The sequence below is a fragment of the Cricetulus griseus genome, chromosome 3, assembly GCF_003668045.3.
Source record: "Cricetulus griseus strain 17A/GY chromosome 3, alternate assembly CriGri-PICRH-1.0, whole genome shotgun sequence".
In the NCBI taxonomy this organism is placed as follows: domain Eukaryota; kingdom Metazoa; phylum Chordata; class Mammalia; order Rodentia; family Cricetidae; genus Cricetulus; species Cricetulus griseus.
The window spans coordinates 130,918,843-130,945,332 of record NC_048596.1 but is presented as its reverse complement, the minus strand read 5'-3'; the positions used below and the strand labels follow the sequence as shown (position 1 = coordinate 130,945,332).

Genomic DNA, 26,490 nt, shown 5'->3' with positions numbered 1-26,490 from the left:
AAATTTTACAGAGACACGGTTTAATTAGGGAGAACAAAAACCTCCAATAGTTCCCAACTGTCATTTCTCATGTAAATATACCTGTACACTGTATTGTGCTAGAATGTGGGATTTTAGAAACTGGAATTTGATTTTCTGACAAGTTTCATTAAAAAAAAAATTCAAGGCTGGAGAGATGGGACCCGGTTTCAATTCCCAGCACCCACATGGTGGCTTACAACTGTCTGTAACTTCACTTCTAGGGAACCCAACATCCTCAAGCAGATATTCATGCAGACAAAACACCAATGCACATAAAATAAAAAAATTATAAAAAAATCTCCAAACATTCAATGAACTTCAGCTGGGGATTATGACAGAATTTCCAGCTCTTTCTGAGATGGCCCTAATCATACTTCTGCTACCTTAGACCACATACTTAAGGGATGTGATCTTTGTGACATATGAAATCAAAATATCACCCACTTCTGAATGACACCGATGCTCAGTCCCGAAGCTGAGATCTAATCTTTCATGTACAAATGAAGAAGAGCATCCACATCACTGATATGCAGATTAGCACTCATCTCTAGTAACTGGTAAATTATATGTAACAAGGAATTGTTTTGAAATAAAACTATTTATGATTTATTACCAGTGACTGTTTGATTTGTATACCTATCTTATACAGCTATGTACCTGTAACAGTTTGTTGGGCTGAAAGAGGTTGTGGCTGGGTAAACTCTTTAAGAGGCCTTGCTGTATAGGTCGGCTGCATTTGTGTTATGTCTCACAGGACAGGATGAACACCAACAGGAAAGAGTTAGTCTGTGAAGACCAGAGGAAATAATACCTGTGTAGACCACAGTAGTACTGTCTCAGCCATGGGCAGACACCCTGATACCCCAGGAGATCTTGAACTGTGGCTAATACCAAGCCCTAAATATGCTATGCTCTTTCGTGTGTGTGTGTGTGTGTGTGTGTGTGTGTGTGTGTGTGTGTGTGTGTGTGTGTGTGTGCAGTGTGTGCATGCCAATTATGTGGGTTTAATTTGTACATTACACATAGTAAGACATCAGCAACAAAAACTACTAATAATAATGATAATAAAAAAATTATAACAGGCCGGGCAGTGGCCTTTAATTCCAGCACTCGGGAGGTAGAAGCAGGCAGATCTCTGTGAGTTTGAAGCCAGCCTGGTTTACAGAGTGATTTCCAGGCCAGGATCCAAAGCAATACAGAGAAACCCTGTCTTGAGAAAACAAAACAAAACAAAAATAAAAACAAACAAACAAACAAAAAAGTTAAAACAGAAGTCAAGTCCTTCACTCAAAATGTGTTGAGGTATATATGAACTGCTAGCATTTCTCTTGTGTATTTGGGCCACTATTATTAAAATGAGGATTACTTAAGCATAAGCCCTGGGGTACCCTGAGAGTCTGCCTGGGAGCTGAGATAGTTGCTAAGCGACTGTTGATCAGGTATAAACTCCAGCATGGAGATACTGGTAAAGGGGGTGCTTCACACCTGGGAAGGGATGGATGGGAAGAAGTAAGAGCTCACCATGAAACTTGGAATTGCATTCTATTTAAGACTCAAGCATTTTTTTTCTTGAGACACAGTTTGTCTGTGTAGCTTTGTAGACCAGGCCAGGCTGGCCTCAAATTCACAGAGATCTGCCTGCTTCTCAAGCATGGTTTTATCTAGAATTTTTATTTACTATTTTTGGACCAAAATTGACTGTGAGTAACTGAAACCATGGTAAGTAGAGCCATAGGCAATGAGGGACCACTCTAACAAGACCAGAGAAAGCAAAATTAACAGGAAGATCCCAATGTTTGCTTTGTGATCCTCTGAGGGTAGCAAATGGCTTTCTCTTCCTCTCACGTGAGTAGGGGGTGAACCGGTCAGGCTGAGGGAACTCAGGATCTTCACAGCACTGCCTCTACCCCTTCAGAGTCTCACTAATCCTGAGACTTAAACCCTGGAATGCTTATTTCCACCTGTCACAGGAAACAGAACCTTCAGCTACTCAGGGGGGTTCAAGGAATTAAGATGTCAGCAATGTGTATACAAATGTCCTGAATCCCAGTTACATATAATTCTTGAAGAAAATCCTTTGCACCAAGTGTGAGACCTTACCTAGGAGAAGGGTGCTTCCCAAAGGCCTCAGCTATCCTTCCAAAAAAAAAAGTTTCCAGCCCATGACCACAAAGTTGAACCAGCACGCAGCCCCTACTCAGCCTGGGCAATTGGCAGCTCCCTCAGGCCCAGTAGGGGCTAAGGCCTCCCTGGATACCTCTGGCTCTCCCTGTGCAGTCTGCAGATTTAAAACAAAACAAAAATGCCCACCGGGGTCACACAGGTGAAGACCTGCTTCAGCACTGACAACCTGCTACAGCTCCAGCCTGGAGACAGACTGGGTGGGAGTCATAAATGGTTAAATTGTGTAAGTCGGGGCCAATCCAAAGATGATTATGAATGGCAAAATCTAAACGGCCCTCTGTCTTTACCTAGCTGAGGGATATGAAAGAGGAAATGATTTCCCCACTGAGCTGTTTCAAAATTAATTTCAGTCCTTGTTTATTTCCAGCCCTTAAAACTGCCTAGCAAGCCCTCTGGCCTGGCCCTGACTGCTAAGGTTCCAGAACCCGGCTAAGCTTTTCCAGGTGTTTCTGACTTCTCTTTTTTAGGTGTCAAAGCAACACGCTATTTTTCTCTGTAATAAGTGCAATGCTGTTCAGCTGTCCATCATGAACCTGGCTCTCAGTGGGCAAGAATCTGAAAGTTTAAGATGGACTCCAAGGACCAGGGAAATGGCATTGCCAGGTCTCACTTGGCTTCACATCTGTTGTTTGAAAAGCATGTCTGAACAGATCTGATCACATGTGGCTTCTTCTGGAACCTTTCTTATCCGAACAGCAACATAGTCCAAGGAGCCTTAAGCCTCTCTGCAGTTCCCATTCAGCCATCAGAGGTGAGAACCAGGTTCTCAGCCTGCAGCCTGAGAACCAATGATGCTCAACCCAGAGACACTAACAAAGGCTGTTCCACCTGTGTTAGCTGCAGCTTCCAGAGAGGTGGAAATGACATTAAATCAGTACCCACTAAAAATGGGCATGGCAGTGAATGCTAGCCATCCCAGCACTTAGGAGGCAGAGGCAGCATGAGCAGGAGTTCAAGGCCATCCTCAACGTGCAGCAAATTTACAGCCTGCCTGGGTTATATGAGAGCATACCCAAATATACCAGAATAAAACAAATCCACTAAGGTGGACTTGTGCAATCTCAGCACTCAGGACACTGAGGTAGGAGAGTTGCAAGTTCAAAGCCAGCTTTGGCTACACGTTGAAACCCTGTTTCCCAAAACAAACCCCAAACCACATAAGCCACACACAAAACAAGATGGCACACCCTAAAAATGTCACTAGAGGTAACTTCCATCATCAGTATCTTTTCTGATGATGGCCACTTCACAGAAGTTACTGTTGTGAATAGCAACCCAGCCAAGGGCATTTTCAGGCAATGTGTCACATGTGCAAAATGCTCTTTTAGTGGCTCAGCATTTGGAGTTCAATATTTGGAAGGACGGTGACAACAATGATGGCAACAACAGCACCAACTCAGCTTGGTCCCACAGGATACCTAGAAAGGAGTTAAGCTTACCTGGACCTCCTGGGCCATCACCCTTCTCTGCTCTTTGGTGGCAGCACATAAGAGTGTCCCTTTGCAGGTCAGAGATGACAAGACAGCCCAATACATCCACTCTAGGGCATTTGCCTTTGAGATTCACTTGAATCACAAAAATAATACCTGCTCTGGGGAAGCCCAGGAGCTGGATTGAGTCAGAGGCTGTGTGCGCTATGATTTCATTTCCTCTTCTGATGTGAGCAGGAGAGCACAGGAAAGGGAAAATCAGTGTGGCCTTTTCTTTGTCTTTTCATAAAGTTGCGCTCATCATATCCATGCCTGAGGCTAGTCTTGGCATGTGAGGCTGGAGATATCTTGCAGAAGGGATTGGAGATCTCTGGCTTTCTCTTCTTCAATATTATACTGAGAAAACCAAAGCCACTGGCTGTCTACATCTGGGGCACACCTGGGAGAGTTTATAAAACTCCTGAGGCCAGGCCCTGCCTCCGAGGTGTGGGTTGGTCAGTGTGGGGTACAGTTAGAATGTGGAGAGTTAGAAACCCCCTTGCATTCCAGCACAGGAAAGTGAGACCCACTCGCTATCATGAGACCTGTGTGACCTGCTTCAGGAACTGAGAGATCTGGGGAGAGCTACGCCTGCAGGAGATGTGGGCTCTGGTCTAGGCAGAAGCACTGTTTAATTGCTGGACAGCAAGAGGGTTGGTATAATGTCTTTGGACATTAATATTTCCACTTGGAAGATACACTGCACTCCCTGAAATAAGTCTCACATTGTGCTGCATGAGTTAATATGATAAGAAAGAACAGAAAAACAACCCGTTACTACACGAATGCAGAGTTAGAAGATTGTCATTTCCTTTTGCAGCATGAAGATAACAGCAACAACTAACCCTATGAGCGTGTTCAGCATGCCAAGTCCTGGGCTAAGCACATGGCCTCCTCCATGGTGGCACTATATGTCTCCCTGTTTTATGGTGGATAACGCCAACAAGGCTTATAGAGGTAATAAGATATGGAAGTCTGGGTATCAATCTTCGCTAGGAACAAGGAAACCAGTGAGAATACGAGAACGGTGAAAATAAAAAAAAATAAATGTAGTAAAAGAGATGAAAAGAATAACTCGCTAGGGAGGTCCCATGGAAATGTGAAGTGAGGAGCAGACACTTATTCCAAAACACACACACACACACACACACACACACACACACACACACACACACACACACACACGAGCTTAACACTGAATGCTCTTTCCAGAAGACCAGCAAATAAAGTCTCAGGGTCTGGGGCAGGGGAGATGGCTCAGGGGTTTTGAGTGAGTGTGGCTCTCACAGCTGCACTCATCCACATTGGATAGATCACAACCTCCTGTAACTTCAGCTCCAAAAGAACCCAACATTTCTGTTCTCTGTGGGCAGCTACACTCCTGTGTGTGTGTGTGTGTGTGTGTGTGTGTGCATGTTTGTGTCTGTGTGTGTGTGTGTGTGTGTGTTTGTATGTGTATGCATGCACACACACAGAGAGACACACTACACATAAACACAGAGACACACCACACACACAAACACACACCACACATACATACAGACAGACACACACCCATACATACAATTAAACATAAATCTAAAAGAAGTCTCAGCAAACTTATTCAAGGTTGATGAAAATAAAAGAGTATGATGAGGCCCTGTGAGGAGGCTTCAGACTCCATTTCCAGGAAAGAGACATCCATAGGACTAAAGCAGGCTGCCTTGGTCGGGGTTACTATTGCTGTGATAAAACACCATGACCAAAAGCAAGCTGGGGACATAAGGGTTTATTTGGCTTACACTTCTACACCATAGTCTGTCAGTGAAGGAAGTCAGGACAGGAATTCAAAACAGGGCAGAAACAGGGAGGGTGCTGCTTACTGGCTTGTTCAGGATGGCTTGCTCAACTGCTTTCTTATAGACCCCAGGACCACCATCCCCCATCAATCACTAATTAAGAAAATGCTCAACAGGCTTGTCTGCTAACAGCCCAGAATTACGAAGGAATTTTCTCAAGTGAGGCTCTTTCCTCCTCATTTGACTATAGGTTGTGTCAAACTGACAAAGTGACCAGTAGAACTGATCCCTTGTCAACTTGACACAAACATATCACTGTTAAACTATAATCTTTTCTTCTTGTTCATCCCCCAAATTATACATTAATATTAACACTACTATATAAACATTCAAAATTTTAAAAGTTCTGCACTCTTTAAAAATTAAAACACTTAAAAATTCAGTCTCTTAAAAAAATCCAAAGTCTCTACCAGGAGAGGGAAGACCATCCAGAGTTGTGGACATTGAATTCCTGGCCCCCACACACCACTGGGTCACAAGAGGAGCTAGAGAGACCCCATTAGCACCCACTAAAAGAAGATATGGGAAGAAGACAGAATACGATTGCACTTAACAACAGAAAGACCAATATGACACCACCAGAATCTAGGGACTCCACTCCAGCAAGATCTGAAAAGCCCAACACAGAGCATGAAGATGAGATGGACCTCAAAAATTATCTCAGCAAGATAATAGAGACCTTTAAAGAGGAAACGAGAAAATCCCTTAAAGAAATAGAAGAAAAAGCAAACAAAAAATTACACGAAATGGAGGAAAAGGCAAACCAAAAAATTCAAGAAATAAACAAATCTCTTAAAGAATCTAAAGAAACCCAAGAAAAAAGATCCAAACAAGTGAAGGAAGCTCTTGAAACAGTTCAAAGCATGAAAGCTGAATTAGACACAATAAAGAAAACACAGAATGAGGCGATGCTGGAAATGGAAAGGCTGGATAAACGATCAGGAACTAAAGATGTGAGTATAACCAATAGAATTCAAGAGATGGAAGAGAGAATCTCAGCTACTGAAGACTCGCTAGAGGATATACATTCATCAACCAAAGAAAACCTCAAGTCCAACAAATCCCTAACACAAAATATCCAGGAAATATGGGACACCGTAAAAAGACCAAACCTAAGAATAATAGGTGTAGAAGAAGGTGAAGAAACACTGCTCAAAGGTACAGAAAACATATTCAACAAAATCATAGAAGAAAACTTCCCCAACCTACAGAAGGATATGCCTATGAAAGTACAAGAAGCTTACAGGACACCAAACAGACTGGACCACAAAAAGAAGTCCCCCGACACATAATAATCAAAACACCAAATCTACAGAATAAAGAGAAAATATTAAGAGCAGCAAAGGAAAAAGGCCAAGTAACATATAAAGGCAAACCAATCAGAATCACACCCAACTTCTCAATGGAAACTCTGAAAGCCAGAAGGTCTTGGATAGATACCCTACAAGCACTAAGGGAGCATGGATGTCAACCCAGACTACTGTACCCAGCAAAACTTTCAATCACTATAGATGGAGAAAACAAGATATTCCATGACATAAACAGATTTAAACAATACATATCCACAAATCCAGCACTACAGAAGTTTCTGGAAGGAAAACTCCAACCCAATGAACATAACTACACTCACAAAAACACTGGCAATAGATAATCTAATTTTACCAAACACAAAAAGAAAAAGGAGGGCGAAATCAACACGCAATAACACCACCAACAATAAATCCAAAACAAAGAAGAACCAATGAACAATGGACATTAATATCCCTAAATGTCAATGGTCTTAACTTACCCATAAAAAGATATAGGCTAACAGAATGGATACGAAGACAGAATCCATCCTTCTGCTGTTTACAAGAAACACACCTCAATTTCAAAGACGGGCGATACCTCAGAGTAAAAGGATAGGAAAAAATTTTCCAATAAAATGGGCTCAAGAAACAAGCTGGTGTAGCAATCCTAATATCTAACAAATTAAACTTTAAACTGAAAGCAATCAAAAGAGAAGAAGAAGGGCATTTCACACTCATCACAGGAAGAGTCCATCAAGATGAAGTCTCAATCCTGAACATCTATGCCCCTAATACGAAAGCACCCACATTTGTAAAAGAAACATTACTAAAGCTCAAACCACACATAAAACCACACACCCTTATAGTAGGAGACTTCAACACCCCCCTTACACCACTAGACAGGACCACCAGACAGAAACTTAACAAAGAAACAAAGGATCTGACAGAAGTTATGACCCAACTGGGTTTAACAGATATCTATAGAACATTCCATCCAAACACAAAAGAATATACCTTCTTCTCAGCGCCACATGGAACCTTCTCAAAAATTGATCACATAGTTGGCAGCAAGGCAAACCTCCACAGTTACAAAACAATTGAAATAAACCCCTGTATCTTATCAGATCACCATGCATTAAAGCTAGAATTCAACAGCAATACGAATTGCAGAAAACCTACATACTCGTGGAAAATGAATAACACTCAATTGCACCATTCCTGGGTTGAGGAAGAAATAAAAAAAGAAATTAAAGACTTCCTAGAATTTAATGAGAATGTAGACACAACATACCCGAACTTATGGGACACTCTGAAAGCAGTGCTAAGAGGGAAGTTCATAGCACTAAGTGCCCACATGAAGAAACTGGAGGAAAGTCACATTAGAGAATTGACAGAACAACTGAAAGCTTTAGAGCAAAAAGAAGCAAACACACCAAGGAGGAGTAGACACCAGGAAATAATCAACCTGAGAGCCGAAATCAACAAAGTAGAAACTAGGAAAACAGTACAAAGAATCAATGAAACAAAGAGTTGGTTCTTTGAGAAGATCAATAAGATAGACAAACCTCTAGGCAAACTAACCAAAAGGCAGAGAGAGAGCATGCTAATTAACAAAATCAGAAATGAAAAGAGGGATATAACAATGGACACTGAGGAAATCCAGAGAATCTTTGAAATACTTTGAAAACCTGTACTTCACAAAATTGGAAAATCTAAAGGAAATGGACAGCTTTCTGGATAAATATCACTTACCAAAATTAAATCAAGATCAGATAAACCGTTTAAATTTGCCCATAACCCCTAATGAAATAGAAGCAGTCATCAAAAGCCTCCCAACCAAAAAAAGGCCAGGGCCAGATGGCTTCACTGCAGAATTCTACCAGAAATTCAAGCAAGAGTTAATTCCAGTACTCCTCAAACTGTTCTGCACAATAGAAGCAGATGGGATATTGCCAAACTCTTTCTATGAGGCTACAATCACTTTGATACCCAAGCCACACAAAGATATGACTAAGAAAGAGTACTACAGACCAATATCCCTCATGAACATCGATGCTAAAATACTCAATAAAATATTGGCGAACTGAATCCAAGAACATATCAGAAAAATCATCCACCATCATCAAATAGGCTTCATCCCAGGGATGCAAGGATGGTTCAACATATGAAAATCCATCAATGTAATCCACCATATAAACAAAATGAAAAAGAAAAACCACATGATCATCTCACTAGATGCTGAAAAAGCCTTTGACAAAATCCAACATCCCTTCATGATAAAGATCTTGGAGAGAACAGGAATAACAGGAACATATCTAAACATGATAAACGCAATATACAACAAACCAATAGCCAACATCAAACTAAATGGAGAGAAACTCAAAGCATTTCCTCTAAAATCAGGAACAAGACAAGGCTGTCCACTCTCTCCATATCTCTTCAATATTGTATTTGAAGTTCTGGCTAGAGCAATAAGACAAGAAAAGGGGGTCAAAGGGATACAAATTGAAAAGGATGAAGTCAAACTTTCACTATTTGCAGACGACATGATAGTCTACATTAGTGACCCAAAAACCTCTACCAGGGAACTCCTACGGCTGATAAACACCTTCAGCAAAGTAGCAGGATACAAAATTAACTCAAAAAAATCAGTAGCCCTACTATATAGAGATGATAAATCCAATGAGAAAGAAATCAGGGAAACATCACCTTTCACAATATCCACAAGCAACATAAAATATCTTGGGGTAACACTAACCAAAAAAGTGAAAGACCTGTACAATAAGAACTTTGAGACTTTAAAGAAAGAAATTAAAGAAGATACCAGAAAATGGAAAGATCTCCCATGCTCTTGGATAGGTAGAATTAACATAGTAAAAATGGCAATCCTGCCAAAAGCAATCTACAGATTCAACGCAATCCCCATCAAAATCCCAACACAGTTTTTCACAGACATTGAAAGAACAATACTCAACTTTATATGGAAAAATAAAAAACCCAGGATAGCCAAAACAACTCTTTACAATAAAGGATCTTCTGGAGGCATCACCATCCCCGACTTCAAGCTCTACTATAGAGCCATAGTTCTGAAAACAGCTTGGTATTGGCACAAAAATAGACAGATCGACCCATGGAATCGAATTGAAAACCCTGATATTGACCCACACACCTACGAATACCTTATTTTTGACAAAGGTGCTTAATCTATACAATGGAAAAAAGATAGCATCTTCAACAAATGGTGCTGGTACAATTGGATTCGGACATGCAGAAAATTGCAGATAGATCCATACTTGTCACCATGCACAAAACTTAAGTGCAAATGGATCAAAGATCTCAGCATAAATCCAGCCACATTGAATCTTCTAGAAGAGAAAGTGGGAATTACCCTTGAACAAATTGGCACAGGAGACTGCTTCCTGAACATTACACTAGTAGCACAGACATTGAGGTCTGCAATTAATAAATGGGACCTCCTGAAACTGAGAAGCTTCTGCAAGGCAAAGGAAACAGTCAGTAGGACAAAACGACCACCCACAGAATGGGAAAAGATCTTCACTGATCCCACATCTGACAGGACTGATTTCCAAAATATATAAGGAGCTCAAGAAGTGAGCCACCAAAACACCAAACAATGAAATTAAAAAGTGGGGTGCAGAACTAAATAAAGAATTCTCAACAGAGGAATCTGAAATGGCTGAAAGACACTTAAGAAAGTGCTCAAAATCCTTGGCCATCAGAGAAATGCAACTCAAAACAACTCTGAGATACCACCTCACACCTGTCAGAATGGCTAAAATCAAAAATACCAATGACAATCTATGCTGGAGTGGATGTGGAGAAAAAGGAACACTTCTCCATTGCTGGTGAGAGTGAGAACTTGTAAGACCACTCTGGAAATCAGTATGGCAGTTGCTCAGAAAAATGGGAATCAGTCTACCTCAAGATCCAGCCATTCCTCTCTTGGGTATATACCCAAATAGTGCATGTTCATACAACAAGGACATATGTTCAATCATGTTCATAGCAGCATTGTTTGTAATAGCCAGAACCTGGAAGCAACCTAGATGCCCCTCAACTGTAGAATGGATTGAGAAAATGTGGTACATTTATACAATGGAGTACTACTCAGCAGAAAAAAGCAATGGAATCTTGAAATTCGCAGGCAAATGGATGGAAATAGAAGAAACCATCCTGAGTGAGGTAACCCAGTCACAAAAAGACAAACATGGTATGTACTCATTCATATATGAATTTTAGACACAGTATGTACTCATTCATATATGAATTTTAGACATAGAGCAAAGGATTACCAACCTATAATCCTCTTCACCAAAGAAACTAGGAAACATGAAGGACTCTAAGGGATAAATGGTCCCCAGGAATGGAAGTGGCATAAACTCCTGAACTAATTGGGAGCATGAGGGTAGAGGGGAGGGAGCTGCTATAATAAGAGCAAGAGAAGAGGAGCAGAGGAGAGGAAATGGAGGGGCAGAAATATTGATTTGGGGGAAGAATAGAGGAGAGAGAGCAGGATGAGAGATACCATATCAGAGGGAGCCACTATAGGTCCGAGAAGAGATCTGGAACCAGGGAGATCTCCAGAGACCTACAAGGATGACATGATCTGACAATCCAGGCAATGGTGGAGAGGATAACCTAAAAGCCCTTCCCCTAAAATGAGATTGATGACTTCTTTTTATGCCATCCTAGAGCCCTCATCCAGTGGCTGATGGAAGCAGAGACAGACATCCACAGATATACACTGAGCTGAAATCAGGAATTTAGTTGAAGAGAGGGAGGAATGAAGAGCAAAGGTGTCTATACTAGGTTGGAGAAACCCACAGGAACAGTTGGCCTGAACAAGGGAGAGCACATCGACCCCAGATGCTGTCTGGGAGGCCAGTACAAGACTGATCGAGACCCCTGAACATGGATGTTAATAAAGAGGCCTCTGCACTCCAGGGAGCCTCTGGTGGTGGATTAGTATTTTTCCCTGGTGCAAGAAGGGACTTTGAGAGCCCATCCCACGTGAAGGGTTACACTCTGGCCCTGGACACATGGGGAAGGGCCCAGGACCAGCACAGGAAGATTTGGTGGACTTTGCAGAGCCCCCGTTGAGGGCCCTACCCTGCCTGGGGAGTGGTGGGTGGATGGAGTGGGGGGTGGGCTGGGGGTGGGGGAGGAGGGATGGAGGTGAGGGGAGGGAGAGGGAGAAGGGACTTACATGTGAAACAAGCTTGTTCCCTAACTGGAACTAATAAGTAAATTAAAAAAAATTCAAAGTCTCTTTTAAAATCCAAAGTCTACAGCTGTGGGATCCTATAAAATAAAAAACAAATACTTTCTTTCTTCAAGAGGAAGGAACCAGGGCACGCTCACAATCTGAACAAAGTAAAATCAAACTCCAGCTGTGTAAATAACTCGGTGTCTGATGTCTGGTTTCCACTCACAATCTTCAGGACTCCTCCAAAGGGTCTGGGTCACTTTTTCTGGCTCTACCGTCTGCAGCACACACAGATTGTCTCCTAAGCTCAGGCTGGCTCTACTCCATCATTGCTACTCTTCTTGGCAGCTGTCCCAGGGTATTGGCATATTCAAAATGCTAGGATCTCTTGCTGCAACTGGACTACACTTACATCAATAGCCTCTCCTGGGCTCCCTTCAGGGACTCCAGCCTGCCACACAATGTCAAGCCTCACCTTCTACCCATGGCCCCTTCATGATTTCAAAATGAGTACCACCTGGGTGACTCTTACACATGACCAAACATGGCTAGCAGCATGAGATATAAGCTTGTCTGTCTCTGGAACACATCTTCTGTGTTCTGACTCTGAGGAAACACTTCCAAGATTTCACCTCAACAATGCCTAGTCTCTTTTTAACCACCGCTAATTTTTCATCTCCAGCAAACCAGCATCAATTTTCCTAGTAAAGCAAAGGTTTTGCTTCCATAGTGCTGGTTTCTGATTCATTACAGGTGATTCTTCAGTCCTAGCTGACCAGAATCACAGATTCTTATTTCAAAATATTCAGTGGCCCCAATTGAGTCTTTAAGTGACTTTCGAACTTCACTTTGGAACTTCAGGCCTCCAACCTCTACATTTCTCTCAACATTCTTATCTTCCAAGCTCTAATAGAACAGTTCACCAAGCTTTAAATATTCAATGGATTTTCTTCCCCAAGTTCCAAAGTCCTTCCACAATCCTTCCCAAAACAACATGGTCAGGTCTATCACAATACCCCAGTCCTGGTACCAATTTCTGTCCTTGTTAGGGTTACTATTGCTGTACTAGAACATCATGACCAAAGCAAGTTGGAGAAAAAAGGGTTTATTTGGTTTATGGACCTCTACATCATGGTCCATCACCGAAGGGAGTCAGGAAAAGAACTCAAACAGGGCAGGAACCTGGAGGCAGGAGCTGATGCAGAGGCCATGGAGGGGGTGCTGCTTACTGGCTTGCCCATCATGGCTTTCTCAGCATGTTTTCTTACAGAATCTAGGACCACAAGCCCAGGGATAATACCACTCAGTGGGCTGGGCCCTTCCCCATCAATCTAACTAAGAAACTGCTCAGCAGGCTTTCCTGCCTACAGCTAGATCTTTTTTTTAATCATATTTTATTTGAATTAGAAACAAGATTGGTTTACATGACAATCCCCAGTTCCCTGCCTTCCTCACCTACCAAGCCCCCCAGCTAAAACCCTACCTATCACATACCCTTTCTTCTATTCTTCACCTGACTCAACCTTTCTGCTCCCTCATGACCTCTCTACAGCTAGATCTTATGGAGGCATTCTCTCAATTGAGGTTTTCTGCCTCTCAGATGACTAAAGCGTGTGTCAAGTTGACATAAAACTATCCAGCATATGGTTATTTGATATCAAATCACATGTGTGAGGCAACCCTGTAGAATACAAGAATGAGATAGAAACTCAGTAGCAGTAGGAGACACATATGTAACATACAATCATAAGCATATTTGTGTTAGTACAGAAGCACATGTTTCTAAATCCACCTTTCAGATTCTGATAAAAGACAAACAGGCAGCATATTAGTGACTTGGATAATGTAATCAGCAAGGTAAACAGAGAAATAAAACAATAAATATTCAACTCAAGACATCTGCGTGTGCATTCACCTAATTCTGTATCAAAATTAATTTTAAAAAGCCATATTGTAGTGAACAAACTTTCTTTCTTGTCATGTCTTCCCTAAATGTTATGTTGTAGTGACCGTGACTTCCTGTTTGCACTGTATTAGGTATTCTAAGTCATATGGACATGATTTAACGATACAGGAAGAAGTGTATAGATTATATAGAAATACCGGGACATTTCATATGAGTGGCTTGAGTATCTGTGGACTTTGGTATCATCTTCTGGGGTCTTGAAACTCACCCTCAAGGATACAGAAGAATGATTGCACGACAATTAACAGGTAATGTCTGTCATAATGGCATTGTCATGGACCAACCCTTGCTATTAGAATGTTGCAAATGTTAACCACATTCACTTGCCAAGAATCCCTATGAGATAAGGACTCTATTGGCATTTCTCTCTTTGGTACAGATAAGATTCTGCAGGAAGCTGGAGTGATGAACCTGGGAGCCCAAAATAGTCCTGAACCTTGAGGAAACCTCATAATCAAACAAAGAATTCTCAAAAGAGGGACATGTGAAGGCTGGTTTAGGGTTGAATAAAAGTTAGTTCCTTTATAGAAACCTAAAATGCAATCACTAGGTATTTTGCATAAGTTTACAAGAGAAAAAGTTGCACTGCTTAGTATCATAAAGGGAGAGAAATACAAGTATAGATATAGAAGAGCACTTGAAAAAGCGTAAGTGAATAGTAGGCAGCTCACCCAAAATCTGTCAGAAATGCATGCTGATCCACAAAAATTTAAACTCCTAAACTGAATTTAAGGGAACTGACTGATGACTTCAAAGGAAGCAAAAAATAAAACAGAGACTCATTTTATCCAACCTTTGACAATGGTTCTTATGAAACATCTACAGAGAAACAATGGAAAATTTCTAAAACTGTTGTGAGAAGCAAGAATGGCTCCATAGCAAACCTCAACAAAACAACAGAAATTGAAAATTGTAGATCTGTTTATCTACAAATATATAACTTTTACAGAATTATAAATAGAATGTCACTAGTTCAAATCCAGACAAAGGGAAAAGAAACCAATTAGTATTTCCTTCAAGAATTCAAGGTTGGGCCAGCAATTACCATCATCTTTTAATCAATCAATGAATTAATGTAGAAAAGCTATAGCTTCAAATGTGACTCAACCTAATTCAGCAGCCTCTTTAATGCATCAGGAAGCAAAACAAAACAAAACAACAACAAAAAACCTACCTAAAAAAAAAAATGGCCTAAGGTCAAGAAACCCAAAGCCAGGGCTTATAGTCCACTGACACTAAGACCTGAAAGCCAGGGACACAGGAGAGGAACCTCCTAGCATTACCACTGCCCAACTTATACTGTTCCCAGTGATGTACAGTCACGGACCAACCAGGTCACACACACACTGGAAAGGGAGAGACGACTTCTTTTGAATCTGTGATGAATTGCTCAGAGTGAAAGAGCTCGGACTTCTAATTAGTAAGGAAGCTGGAAAGGAGATTGTCCAAAGACAGGAAAGAGAAAAACCTCTTCCCCACCCGGGGTCATCAGGATGGAAAGGGGCATGGTAACCACACAAATGTACATCCCATTTAGATCGTGCCAAAGCAATAAAAAGATCACAAATCAGCAAGAGCGGTCCGAGACCTCTAGGGAAAAACTAGAAAATGTACATAAAGACACATGAATGGGTTGATTTGAGAACTCCAAGTGGAGGTCTCAGGAAACACATCCCAGACTGATGCGACAGGGATGCGGTCAGTGGGGCCACCGAAGAAAGAGGCAGATGTGTGAACACAGCTAAAGTGTTTATTTGATATGATGAAAATGGGTGCCTGTGGGAACTGCACAGGGTCGAATGTGTATAACTAACTTTGGATAAAAACAAAGGAGCGCAAAGCTTGTATTATTAGATTGCAAGGGTTAAACGAGGCACCTGTATTCAAACAAGGCTTTACCAGGAAGGGCCGGTCCCCGCATACCAGTCAGTACTCAGAAACCCCAAACAAATACCAATATCTATATGAAAATGCCAGCTGTGACATTTTAACCTAGAGGAGAAAGGGAGCTCACCGCCACACCCAGCAGCCTTCTCCTGGAAACAGTGCTGAGTTACTGACTATCCACCTAAAGATATGAGAGCTGGCCTCCTTTCCCTCACATAACACACAGAGACAAATAGCAGAAAAACCAAAATGTGAAATATAAAAACTAAATGGATAAAAATACCGTAAGAGTCTCTAGCAGAGAATCTACGTAAAACCTGACTGGAAATCCCCCTTTATACACCACAGACCCCATAGAACAATGAAGGAGGACACAAACTTCCGTGGCTACATGTTCTCACATCTGTGTCAGCACAGGCGTAACAGGCGAAAAGAAAACAATGGATTGGGGAAAAGACTGGCAACACATGGGACCCACAAAGGCTCCAAATCTCTAATATACAAGAGATTTTCAATGTGAAAATGAAAAGCTAATGAATGCTTCAGAAAAACAATCAATAAATACCAGCAGGCTGCTCACATTACAAAGGCGTAAATAGTTTATGAACATGTGAGAAAATTTAATAGTATTATTAATAAAACATGGAAATGAAAACACTTGATAGCTGTGTTCCCTGGACAGGCCAGGGAAAATGAGAAGGTCCAGGGTGGAATATCTAGGGCTGACCAAGGTGTGGGCTGGAGAGGCTCAGATGCTGTGGACAGCCGTGACTGCAAAGCCACATACTTCAGGAGCTGGTACCTAAGTAAGCAGACACACCCTAGCAAGTGAGGCTGCATAAGAAGAGGCAAACCCTAGAACCCAGAGCGAACCCAAGTGCATATACACAAGAGAAGGGCTGAGGCCACCTTGCCCTGAAGCGCACAATTTGGGATGACTTAAGGAAATGTTGACTGACATTTTAAAGAAACCAACTTGCAGGTAATGTAAATGATGTAATTTTTTTCTTGTTTGTTTGCTTGTCAGGGTCCCATGTACCCCAGGGCTGGCCTTGGACTCTCTATGTAGTTAAGGATGACCTTGGACTCCTGATCTTCAGTTCCTCTGCTCCTCAGTTGTTGGGAATCAAAGCCCTGCATGCCACCATGCCTAGCTCCTGGTCTTGGCTCACATGCCCTCATAGCTCTTCTTATGGAAGCGCATAAAGAGATCCTTCCTAGGTTGGTAGATTACATATTACAGGAGGAGCAGACGCATACATTTCATTATATTACCCTAGAGTTTTCACTTGTTACCAGCACATCCTATTTGTGTAGTTTAAAATCTCACTAAGTTTAAAGGAAAATTAAAAAAAAAAAGATCTACTTAACCAGCTTAGAAACATGGCAAAAACAACAACAACAACAACAACAAACAGCAAAACCAAAATCCCTGTCCAAAGCTGTGTCCCAGACCCTGCCTGCAGTCATGTCACTCACTGTTTTCCCAGGATAGCTGCTGGGCAGGGCACTGGCTTCAATGAAGTACTTCCTGAGCAGACGCTTGCTTGGGTCAGGACTGTCCAGTAGAATGTAGGAGCAGAAATAGGCTCCATGCCGAAGCAGGAATATGGCAATGTCTTCATTCCCTGGTGGGACAGAGCATAGAGAAAGCTCAGAGTGTTCGTATGTCCCAGTAGTCATCTATACTTGGCAAGGCCCTGGTGCTAGGAGAGCAGGCTCTCGGTTACTCCCCAGATGCACCAAGTTCCTGGAAGTGAGAATTTATGGGACTTTGCTCTTTGAGCGCTGTGCACAAGGCTCCACTTGCCATAGTGGGTCCCTGTCACCCAGTGAAGTAACTAGAAGTGAGTAACAGCTATTTTGAAAAAAAATCCTGAGAACAGGGCTAGGGGATGGCAAAGTCAGTGAAGTGCTTACTGAGGGTCCAAGTTTCATCTCCAGAACCCACGTGAAAAAGAGTATGGTAGCCAGCTGACTGAGACGAATAGGGACATTATAGTCAAAAGTGTGAGATACCCCATCTCTCGGTCCCAAAGAATGACAGCTGAGGTTGTCTTCTGGCCCTCCACACACACAGCTGCATACAAGAGTATAATACACACACACACACACACACACACACACACACACACACACACACACACACACACAAAGGAAGGAGTTGCAGAAGTCTTTCCACAGGCCACTGGAGAGTTAGTGTTGGGGTTGAGCCAGAGTGCAGGGCAGGGTTGAGTGTGGGGGACCCACCTGACTTGATGGCTGCATAGAGGGGCAAACGCACAATGACCGGGAACTCATTCTTCCTGACGGCATAGTTCTCCGGGTCAGCCCCATGTGTCAGGACCAGCAACTTCACAACCTCCAAGTGCCCTCGCTGGCAAGCCAGGGCCAGCATCCAGTTCAACAGCCGCTGGGGGCTACAGGGACCTGGAGTGGTGAGAGGACAGAGGGAAAGTGCCACTGGATGCTACGGGTAGCTCCCCACACTCATCTTCCCATTGGCCATGAATAAAATGAAGCTGTTGTAGTTCTGACTGAAAGCTGTGCTTCCACCAAGTGGAGAATGTTCCTACCCCCACCCCAGTCACACCCAGCGCTTCTCTACATTATCACAGACTGCTTGTTCACCAAGGTCTGAGTGACAAAGGTATGTGCAGTGCGATCCTGAGGGATTAAAGATGCCTACATGGTGAAGAAGACCAGAAAGAACTCCCTGTGGTTGCTGTAGTTTTTCTAGATGCCTTCCCCTTGCCTCTGATGTTTGCTCCAGAGTCACATTACACACATGAGTAGGACAGCAGACACATTACACAAGAGTAGGACGTCAGAAACAGGTAGGCTAGGATTAAACTGACTTAGCTATGGCACTCTGTACAGGTTGCTTGTCCTTCGAAGGCCTCAGTTTATCCAACAGTAAAATAGGTATAACGCTCTCCCCACTGAGTTTAATGTGAGTTTAATCTCACATTTTATCCGGTAGTGTGAATCAAGTGCCTGAACCAGTAACTCTTCATTCGTTATGAGATATCCTCACATACTAGGGAATTTACACCATTCTGTACTTCCAAATTACCTGATATATATATATATATATATATATATATATATTTCATAAACAATACTAAATCTTTGACAAAGCATCTAATTGCTGCCTAATGGGTCGAGAATGACTCCCTGAAAGAGCCACCCACTTGATTTCAGGACAAAGTGACACTGAATACCTCGAATATTACAGGGATGGAGTGGCCTGGAATGTTACAGTATCTTCAAGTTGAAACTGGTGTAAAATCTTTTAGTTGCCATGGAAATGACCTCATCTTCTGTCATGTCCCTGAGGCATTACCTCATTGTCTCATTTCCAGAGGTCCAGAGTGCTTCAAGACTATCACCTGTTGTAAGAGGGTGACCTTCTGGGGCAGGAGGAGGGACTGACAGGAAGTAGAGACAAGATCAGGATGGAGGGGCGGGTAGGATTCACCAGTGAAGACACCTGACACAGAGCCTGGCTGGAGCCTTGCTGGGCGACTATCTGTCTCCCTCCGTGTCCAGCCAGAACAGAAAACCATGATCCCTAATTCATTTAGAACAAGGACACCATGGTAAGAAGATGTAGAACCACATGCTAACTTCTGTGAAGACACAGCCAAGTAAGGAGGCAGAGTCACTGTTTTAAGACCAGGCCAGAGTTCAGAGGTTGGGAATGCTGAGGGCCCCACAGGGAATATGTAGCAAAGTGAAGGCTTGAATCCTAGTCTGAGGCCTGGAGAGATGGCTCAATGGTTAAGAACCACAGCTGCTCTTGCAGAGGACCTGGGGTTGGTTTCCCAGTTGTAAAATGGCAGTTTACAAATATGTGTAATTCCAGTTCCAGGGCGTCCAGCACCCTCTTCCGGCCTCCATGGGCACCTGGCATGGATACGGTTTATACACACGCAGGTAAAATGCTCATACATTTAAATGAAAAGTCCCAGTTTGTCTAAAACTGCAATGCTCTCTCACACTCTCCGAGAGGCCCTGACCATGTGACTTCAAAGGATGTCTCTCCAACTTGTCGGCTGGTGTCACTGTACCCTAATCATGCTGCCTGCCTGTCATCTGGGAATTATCAGAGGGCACTTCTTGCCACCCTGTGCCTCTCCTGTGGAACCAGAACATTGTTCTCAAGCCCTTCAGTTCTCAGCATTTTCCTGGAGATGAAGGGAACACAGGAAGCTCCAGGAGTAGCAGATTATGCGAGAGGCTCAGCCTTTGGCTTGCAGTGGCAGCCACCCAGGTCACCCGGGCCACCCGGGCCACCCGGGCCACCCAGACCTTGCGTTGTTTGCCAAGTTCACTCCACATCCTTCTAGACCTCTGTGTCTCAGCATAATTACAGTGCATGGAGTTTCTCCTTTTTGCCTCAGTTTCCCCCATCTGCCCAGGAGATATTACTAAAGGGTTGAGAGCACCTTTCGAAAACTTTCCCATGCCTCTCAGGTTCTGAAGGTGCCCAGTACTTGGTAAATATTTAATAAACATCAGTTGGACAGGCAGGCTCTAAGGTTGTAGGAATGAGAATGGCTCCCATAGCCTTGTGTGTTTGAATGCTTAGTCTTCAGGTGGTGGAACTGTTTAGGAAGGATAAGAAGGTGTGACCTTGTTGGAGGAAGTGTGTCACTGGGGGTGGGCTTTGAGGTTTCAAAAGCCCAAGCTATTCCCAGTGTGCGCTCTCCTTTCTGCTTGTGGATAAAGATGGGAGCTACCAGCTGTTCCTGCAGCCTATCTCTGTGCCTCTGCTCTGCCATCATAACTCTTTAAGCCCAATCAAATTCTTTCTTTGGTAAGGTACCTGGGTAACAGTGTTTTATCATAGCAATAGAAAAGTAACTAAGACAGGTATTGAGTCTGCTAGTGACAGACCCTTTTGGACTCAAAGCTAATCATGAGAGCCCCGAAGAGAGCCATCCTTTAGCTCCCTCTTGCCTCCCTATGTCTCATCTCATCCAGCCTGCTTCTTAAGCTCCTTGCAACTCTGCTGATTCCTAGCCAGAAAGTCCTTCCCCCTCCAGGCACACAAGTGGAACACTGGCTAGGAGGAACCACTGAGCATAGATCTATCTCAATGCACACAAACACACGCACAATGGGCCATAGGCATGATGTGTGACCCCAGAACAAAACAGAAATAATAGGACCTTTGGTTTTAAAATTATGGAAAAATTCAAGGTATCAATTACAAAATATTAAACTATGTATGGGTTATTCTACAGCACATAGCCTTGGCATCAAAGGTCTAACACCTCAAGATCATTCCTAGGGTCTGCCTCAACCTGTTGGTGCAATGATGTTTTGGCACTTGTCCATTATTGCTGAGCCAAAACTACAAGAAAATTATAGGAGACTAGAATACTTTGAGTTCACCAGTGGCAAATTACAAATGGATCATATCATGGAACAGCCATTCAATGGAGCATTGTTTATCTATAAAAAGAGTAAGTTACTGAGTGATGAAAAGGCACTGCATACCATTCGCTGCATATTGCTAGGTGAGAGAAACCAATCTGAAAAGATTGCCTAAGTCTGTGGTTCCAGTTCTGTTCCACAAAAGGCAAAGCTAGAAATGGCAGTGGTGAGGAGCTCACACACAGCGCTTTACCTGATAAAGACTCTAGCAACTCGTGTACTACTTCGGTGTGTCCAAAATGCGCTGCCACCACAGCTGGGTTGTCATCAGTGGGCTCCATTGGCAGCTCCACACGCTTCTCAGTGAGCAGGAACCGGACGGTCTCCAGATCTCCGTGGGCTGCCGAAATGCTCAGCAACTGACCCTGGTTAGAATGGGACAGGGTTCAGTGAGGCCAGCTCCATCACTTAGAATGTTTCCCCGAGCCTCTGTCAAGACTGCAGCTCAGCTGCCCAGGATGGCAACACCTGCCCCGTGTGCTGCACCATGCTTGGATGGTGACTTTTGCAGAGTGGACAGCCACAATCAACTTCACTTTAGAACACAAACAGAAACCAGCTCACCAAGAGTTCTGTATTGTTACATGTGGAAACGATGATTTTAATAAACATAGAGATGCTTACCAACTTATACTGGGGTATAAACCCATAGGTTGAAAGTACCATGTGCAATGCACTGAAGTCTACCTAATCCGGGATGCCACAGTTTGGCAACACTGCACACTGAGTTGTGGTTGGCATGGTTGCTCTGTGCCACACAGAGGAGTGCACATACCCCTGCCCCAGGGAAAAGTCAAAATCCGGTGTGACTGTTCCTGAATGCATGTTATTTCCTTACTATTAGAAAGTCCAAGAGTCAAGCCAGACCACTGGAAGTTGGAGAATGTCCATTCAGGTTCAATAAGACTTTATTGACATTTCCCGTTTCTATTTACTTCCCTAATGCAGTTTAGAAACCTGGGGTTGGAAAGATGGCTCAGAAGTTAAGAGCACTGGCCAGGTTCAATTTCGGGCACCCACAGGGCAGCTCACAACTGTCTGTAAATCCAGTTCTAGGGGATCTGACACCCTCACACAGAAACACATGCAGGCAAAACACCGATGCACATAAATAGAAACAAAGAAAATAACACAATGAGTGTCATGAAATAAAAAAAGAAGAACATGTCCAAAAAAAGAAAGATAGAAAAAAAGAAAACCCAGCTTTCAAAGTGCTGAGAGTAAATCATGGTTGGGTGCTCAGCCCTAAATGAGATATGTGTACCACCTTCTCTAAGGCTCTGGGCACACTGTGGGAGAGAAGGCACAAAGAGTATCAGAAGCAGAGGGTGGGAGGGTGTGCTGCTGCAACACACTTCTTCTAGACATGACACACCATGAACTCAGGAACCAAGAGAGCTGTGGTTACCTGCATAGGACCTAAAGAGCTGTGGTGACCTGCATATGACCACAGAGCTGTGGTTACCTGCATTGGATCTACAGAGCTATGGTTACCTGCATAGGACCTACAGAGCTGTGGTTACCTGCATAGGACCTACAGAGCTATGGTTACCTGCACAGGACCTACAGAGCTGTGGTGACCTGCATAGGACCTAAAGAGCTGTGGTGACCTGCATAGGACCTACAGAGCTGTGGTGACCTGCATAGGACCTAAAGAGCTGTGGTGACCTGCATATGACCACAGAGTTATGGTTACCTGCATAGGATCTGCAGAACAGTGGTGACCTGCATAGGACTTACAGAAGATGGGGCCCATCAACACTCCATTATGGATGGGGGAGGGGCTTATGATGCACCCCCCCTTCCTGAGGAGCTGCTGGTAGTTAAAGGTTGCTGGGGGAGGAGGGATAAGTTTTCTATTTTGAGACAGCCACTGGTAAGATGCCCATGAGCCAGAAAATAACCCCACACTCATGCTTGGGCAAGTGATTAAACCCAGTGGATAATAAAAAAAAAGACATACAACTAGGACTGGGGCTTGTAGGGAAGGAGAAGAGGTTCAGTGGGAGCAGGAGGGGGACAGAAAGGGGTAATGGAGGATAGAAACGGCCATAATATATTATATATGTATGAAACTGTCAAGAAATATTTTTGTTTTTCGAGACAGGGTTTCTCTGTGTAGCTTTGGAGGCTGTCCTGGAACTAGCTCTTGTAGATCAGGCTGGTCTTGAACTCACAGAGATCTGCCTGCCTCTGCCTCCCAAGTGCTGGGATTAAAGGAGTGTGCCACCACCATCTGGCTAAAAAATATTTTTTTTAATTTGATAACATGTTTATTGATGTTAACATATGTACTGTGAAGTGTACAAAACTTAGTATATAAATTGAAAGTTTCACATATTTAAGTATACCATAAAACAGCAAAAAATTATGTCTCTGATATGTATCTTGCATTCTTGCTCAGTTAATATTCTCCTATTGCTTAAATATGAAATCAATATGGTAATTGTTTCACTTTTGGTTAGCTTTGGCTTTTCTTGATCCATAAATAAGTGAAATTTATTATGCATGCTCCTTGTTTCTTTGTGTTTCTTTTTTGACTCATCATTGTATTGGTGGAACTTAGTTACATTGTTATATTTCTGTTTATAAAACACCATGTCCTACTCCATATACAGCACCAGGGTTTATTAACTTTTAATCTCTGCTCAATAAAAAATATTTTTTAAAAAAGAAAACCTGCCCCTAATTATGTAAATTCTACTTCTACAGTACAGCATTATTCTCAACCGCCTGCTCATGAAGATGGACACTGTATGAGCCCAGAGCCAGTTCTCAACTGCCATATGACAGTTTGAGAACCTCAGAGAGGGGGAAGGGACCAAGCTCCTGAGGACCACCTGTGGTGACTTGAATGAGAATGACCCTCTTAGACTCATTGATTTGGATGCTTGGTTATTAGGGAATGGAACTACTTGATAGGGACTAGGAGGTGTGGCCTTGTTGGAGTAGGTGTGGCCTTGTCCTAAAAAGTGTGTTCACTGGGGGTTTCAAAAGCTCAAGTCAGTGCAGAATCTGGAAAAGCTGTTGCTGCTATTGATGCATAACATACTGCCATTATTGGTATATATATATATATATATATATATATATATATATATAATTTGAATTTTTGGAAACTTTAGCTGTGCTGTCAACTTTGGAAAAAAGTATCCCAGTTTACCGTGTTGAGTTGGCATTGTACAAAAATCAATAGCCATGTTGGTCTAGAAATGTTGAACTTAATTTTTTTCCATTTGTACAGGGGTAACGCACTGTATTAAATATGTAAGGTCTTAAAAAAAAAAAGAAGGGATTTTGAGAGCCCATCCCATGTGAAGGGATGCTCTCTTGGCCTGGACACATGGGGAAGGGCCTAGGCCTGGCCCAGGATGATGTGGTAGACTTTGGGGAGCCCCTTTTGAGGGCCTTACCCTGCCTGGGGAGTGGAGGGGGATGGCTAGGGGCAGGTGGGATGTTGGGGGGAGGGGAGGGAGAGGGAGAAGGGATTGACATGTGAAGCAAGCTTGTTCCTAATTTGAACTAATGAATAAAAAAAAAAAAAAAAAAAAAAAAAAAAGCTCAAGTCAGGCCAGGCGTTGGTGGTGCACACCTTTAATCCCAGTGCTTGGGAGGCAGAGACAAGCAGATCTCTGTGGGTTCGAAGCCAGCCTGGTCTACAGAGCATGTGCCAGGAGAGGCTCCAAAGACAGAACACTATCTCAAAAAAAAATAAATAAATAAAAATAAAAGTCCAAGTCAGTTCCAGGGTCTTACTCTCTTCCTGCTGCCTGAAGATCTGGTGAAGAACTCTCAGCTACCTCTCCAGCACCATGTCTGCCTGCAAGCCACCATGTTCCCCATCATGATGAAAATCAACTAAACCTCTGAAACGTTAAGGAAGCCCCAATTAGATGCTTTCTTTTATAAGAGTTTCCATAGTGATGGTGTTTCATTACAGCAATAGAAACCCCAACTAAGACACCACCCACCCTACAAGTTATTGATAAAGGGAATGTGGCTGATGATGGGGTTCCACACACCAGGATCCAGGGACAAAGAAACAACAGCAGGATTCTTGATTTGAGTTCAAAGGAAGAAAACGATAAGGTGGACACTGGCCCCTGCCTGAGTCCCAACTTCATCCCAACCACCCTGGCATTTAAAGCAGAATCATAGCTTTCAGACCTGGGTCCACACAAAGGAAAGTTGTGAATGTGGAAATGTATTCCTGCAATCTAGGTCCCTCATACAACATGACTGCATCCCACGATTCGAGCATTAGCCCGTTGAAGGAGGTAAACAGAGAAAGCAAGAAGGAACAAGTCAGTCTGCACTTGTGTGCACATTTATGGATGTTCTGTGTGTGTAAGGAGCGGGGTTGACCACAGAGGACCTGGGGGACTGCTGGCCTTCACGAACTGACGGGCAAGCTCTTGGTGGGGATGTTCGTAAAACAACCAACAGAACAGTTCAGAAACCAAACATGTCCAGAAGGTATGCAGAGCAAGACGGGCAGGAAGGGATGGGCAAGTGGTGCTCTGGAGAAGGAAGAAATGGATGTTCACCAAGCTCTGCGGGAGCGTGGTTGCTGCACTGGGTGCTTCATTTGCACTGTCATGTGAAGTCCTCAGTACGGCTGTGCAAGGGATCTGCCTGTATCCCCATGACAGGAGTGTGAACATGTAACCCTCAGGTAGGGGCTGCATGATCAACAGAGCTGCCCTGGGTCTGAACTGCAGCCTGTGTGGCGCTGAAACCCACGTTTCTCTTCATTTCATTCAAGACCCCCTGGGCAGTGTGGGACTCTTGGAGGAACGGGTGAGTTCTGTAAGTGGCGTGAATAGACTAGAGATGGTGGTATGTCTGAAAAGCAAATGAGGGGACTTATTTGCTTAAAAGCAACTAGAAAACAAAAATCCACCACTCCTCTGGGCACATGGGAGCCGGAAGCCCAGCCATTCCTGGAAAGCACTCACATTCCGGAGAAAGCCACAAGTGATTGATTAACTGACCAATAGGACTAAGAGCTGTCTAGACTCCTGTCCATCACAGGCTTAAAAGCCCCATTCTCGCAAGGTGATGGGTGAGGTCACAGCCGGCCACAGACAAGAGGGACCCAGAAGGCAGGGAAGGAAGAAGCTGCTTCTCTGGCTGGAGACAGCCTGGTGGCTCTGATGTCTTT

General features: G+C 43.2%; 1 protein-coding gene across 1 annotated transcript in view; it reads right to left on the bottom strand.

Annotated features, from left to right (window-relative positions):
* Lrrk1 (leucine rich repeat kinase 1) overlaps nt 1–26,490 on the bottom strand; it is a 150,006-nt gene that overhangs the window by 70,066 nt on the left and 53,450 nt on the right. The window contains exons 4-6 of the mRNA XM_027408101.2: nt 21,520–21,691; nt 18,132–18,311; nt 17,361–17,509 (exon numbers count right to left, since the gene is read on the bottom strand). Of these exons, the coding sequence (XP_027263902.1) occupies nt 17,361–17,509; nt 18,132–18,311; nt 21,520–21,691 (501 nt within the window). The remainder of the gene's footprint in view (nt 1–17,360; nt 17,510–18,131; nt 18,312–21,519; nt 21,692–26,490) is intronic.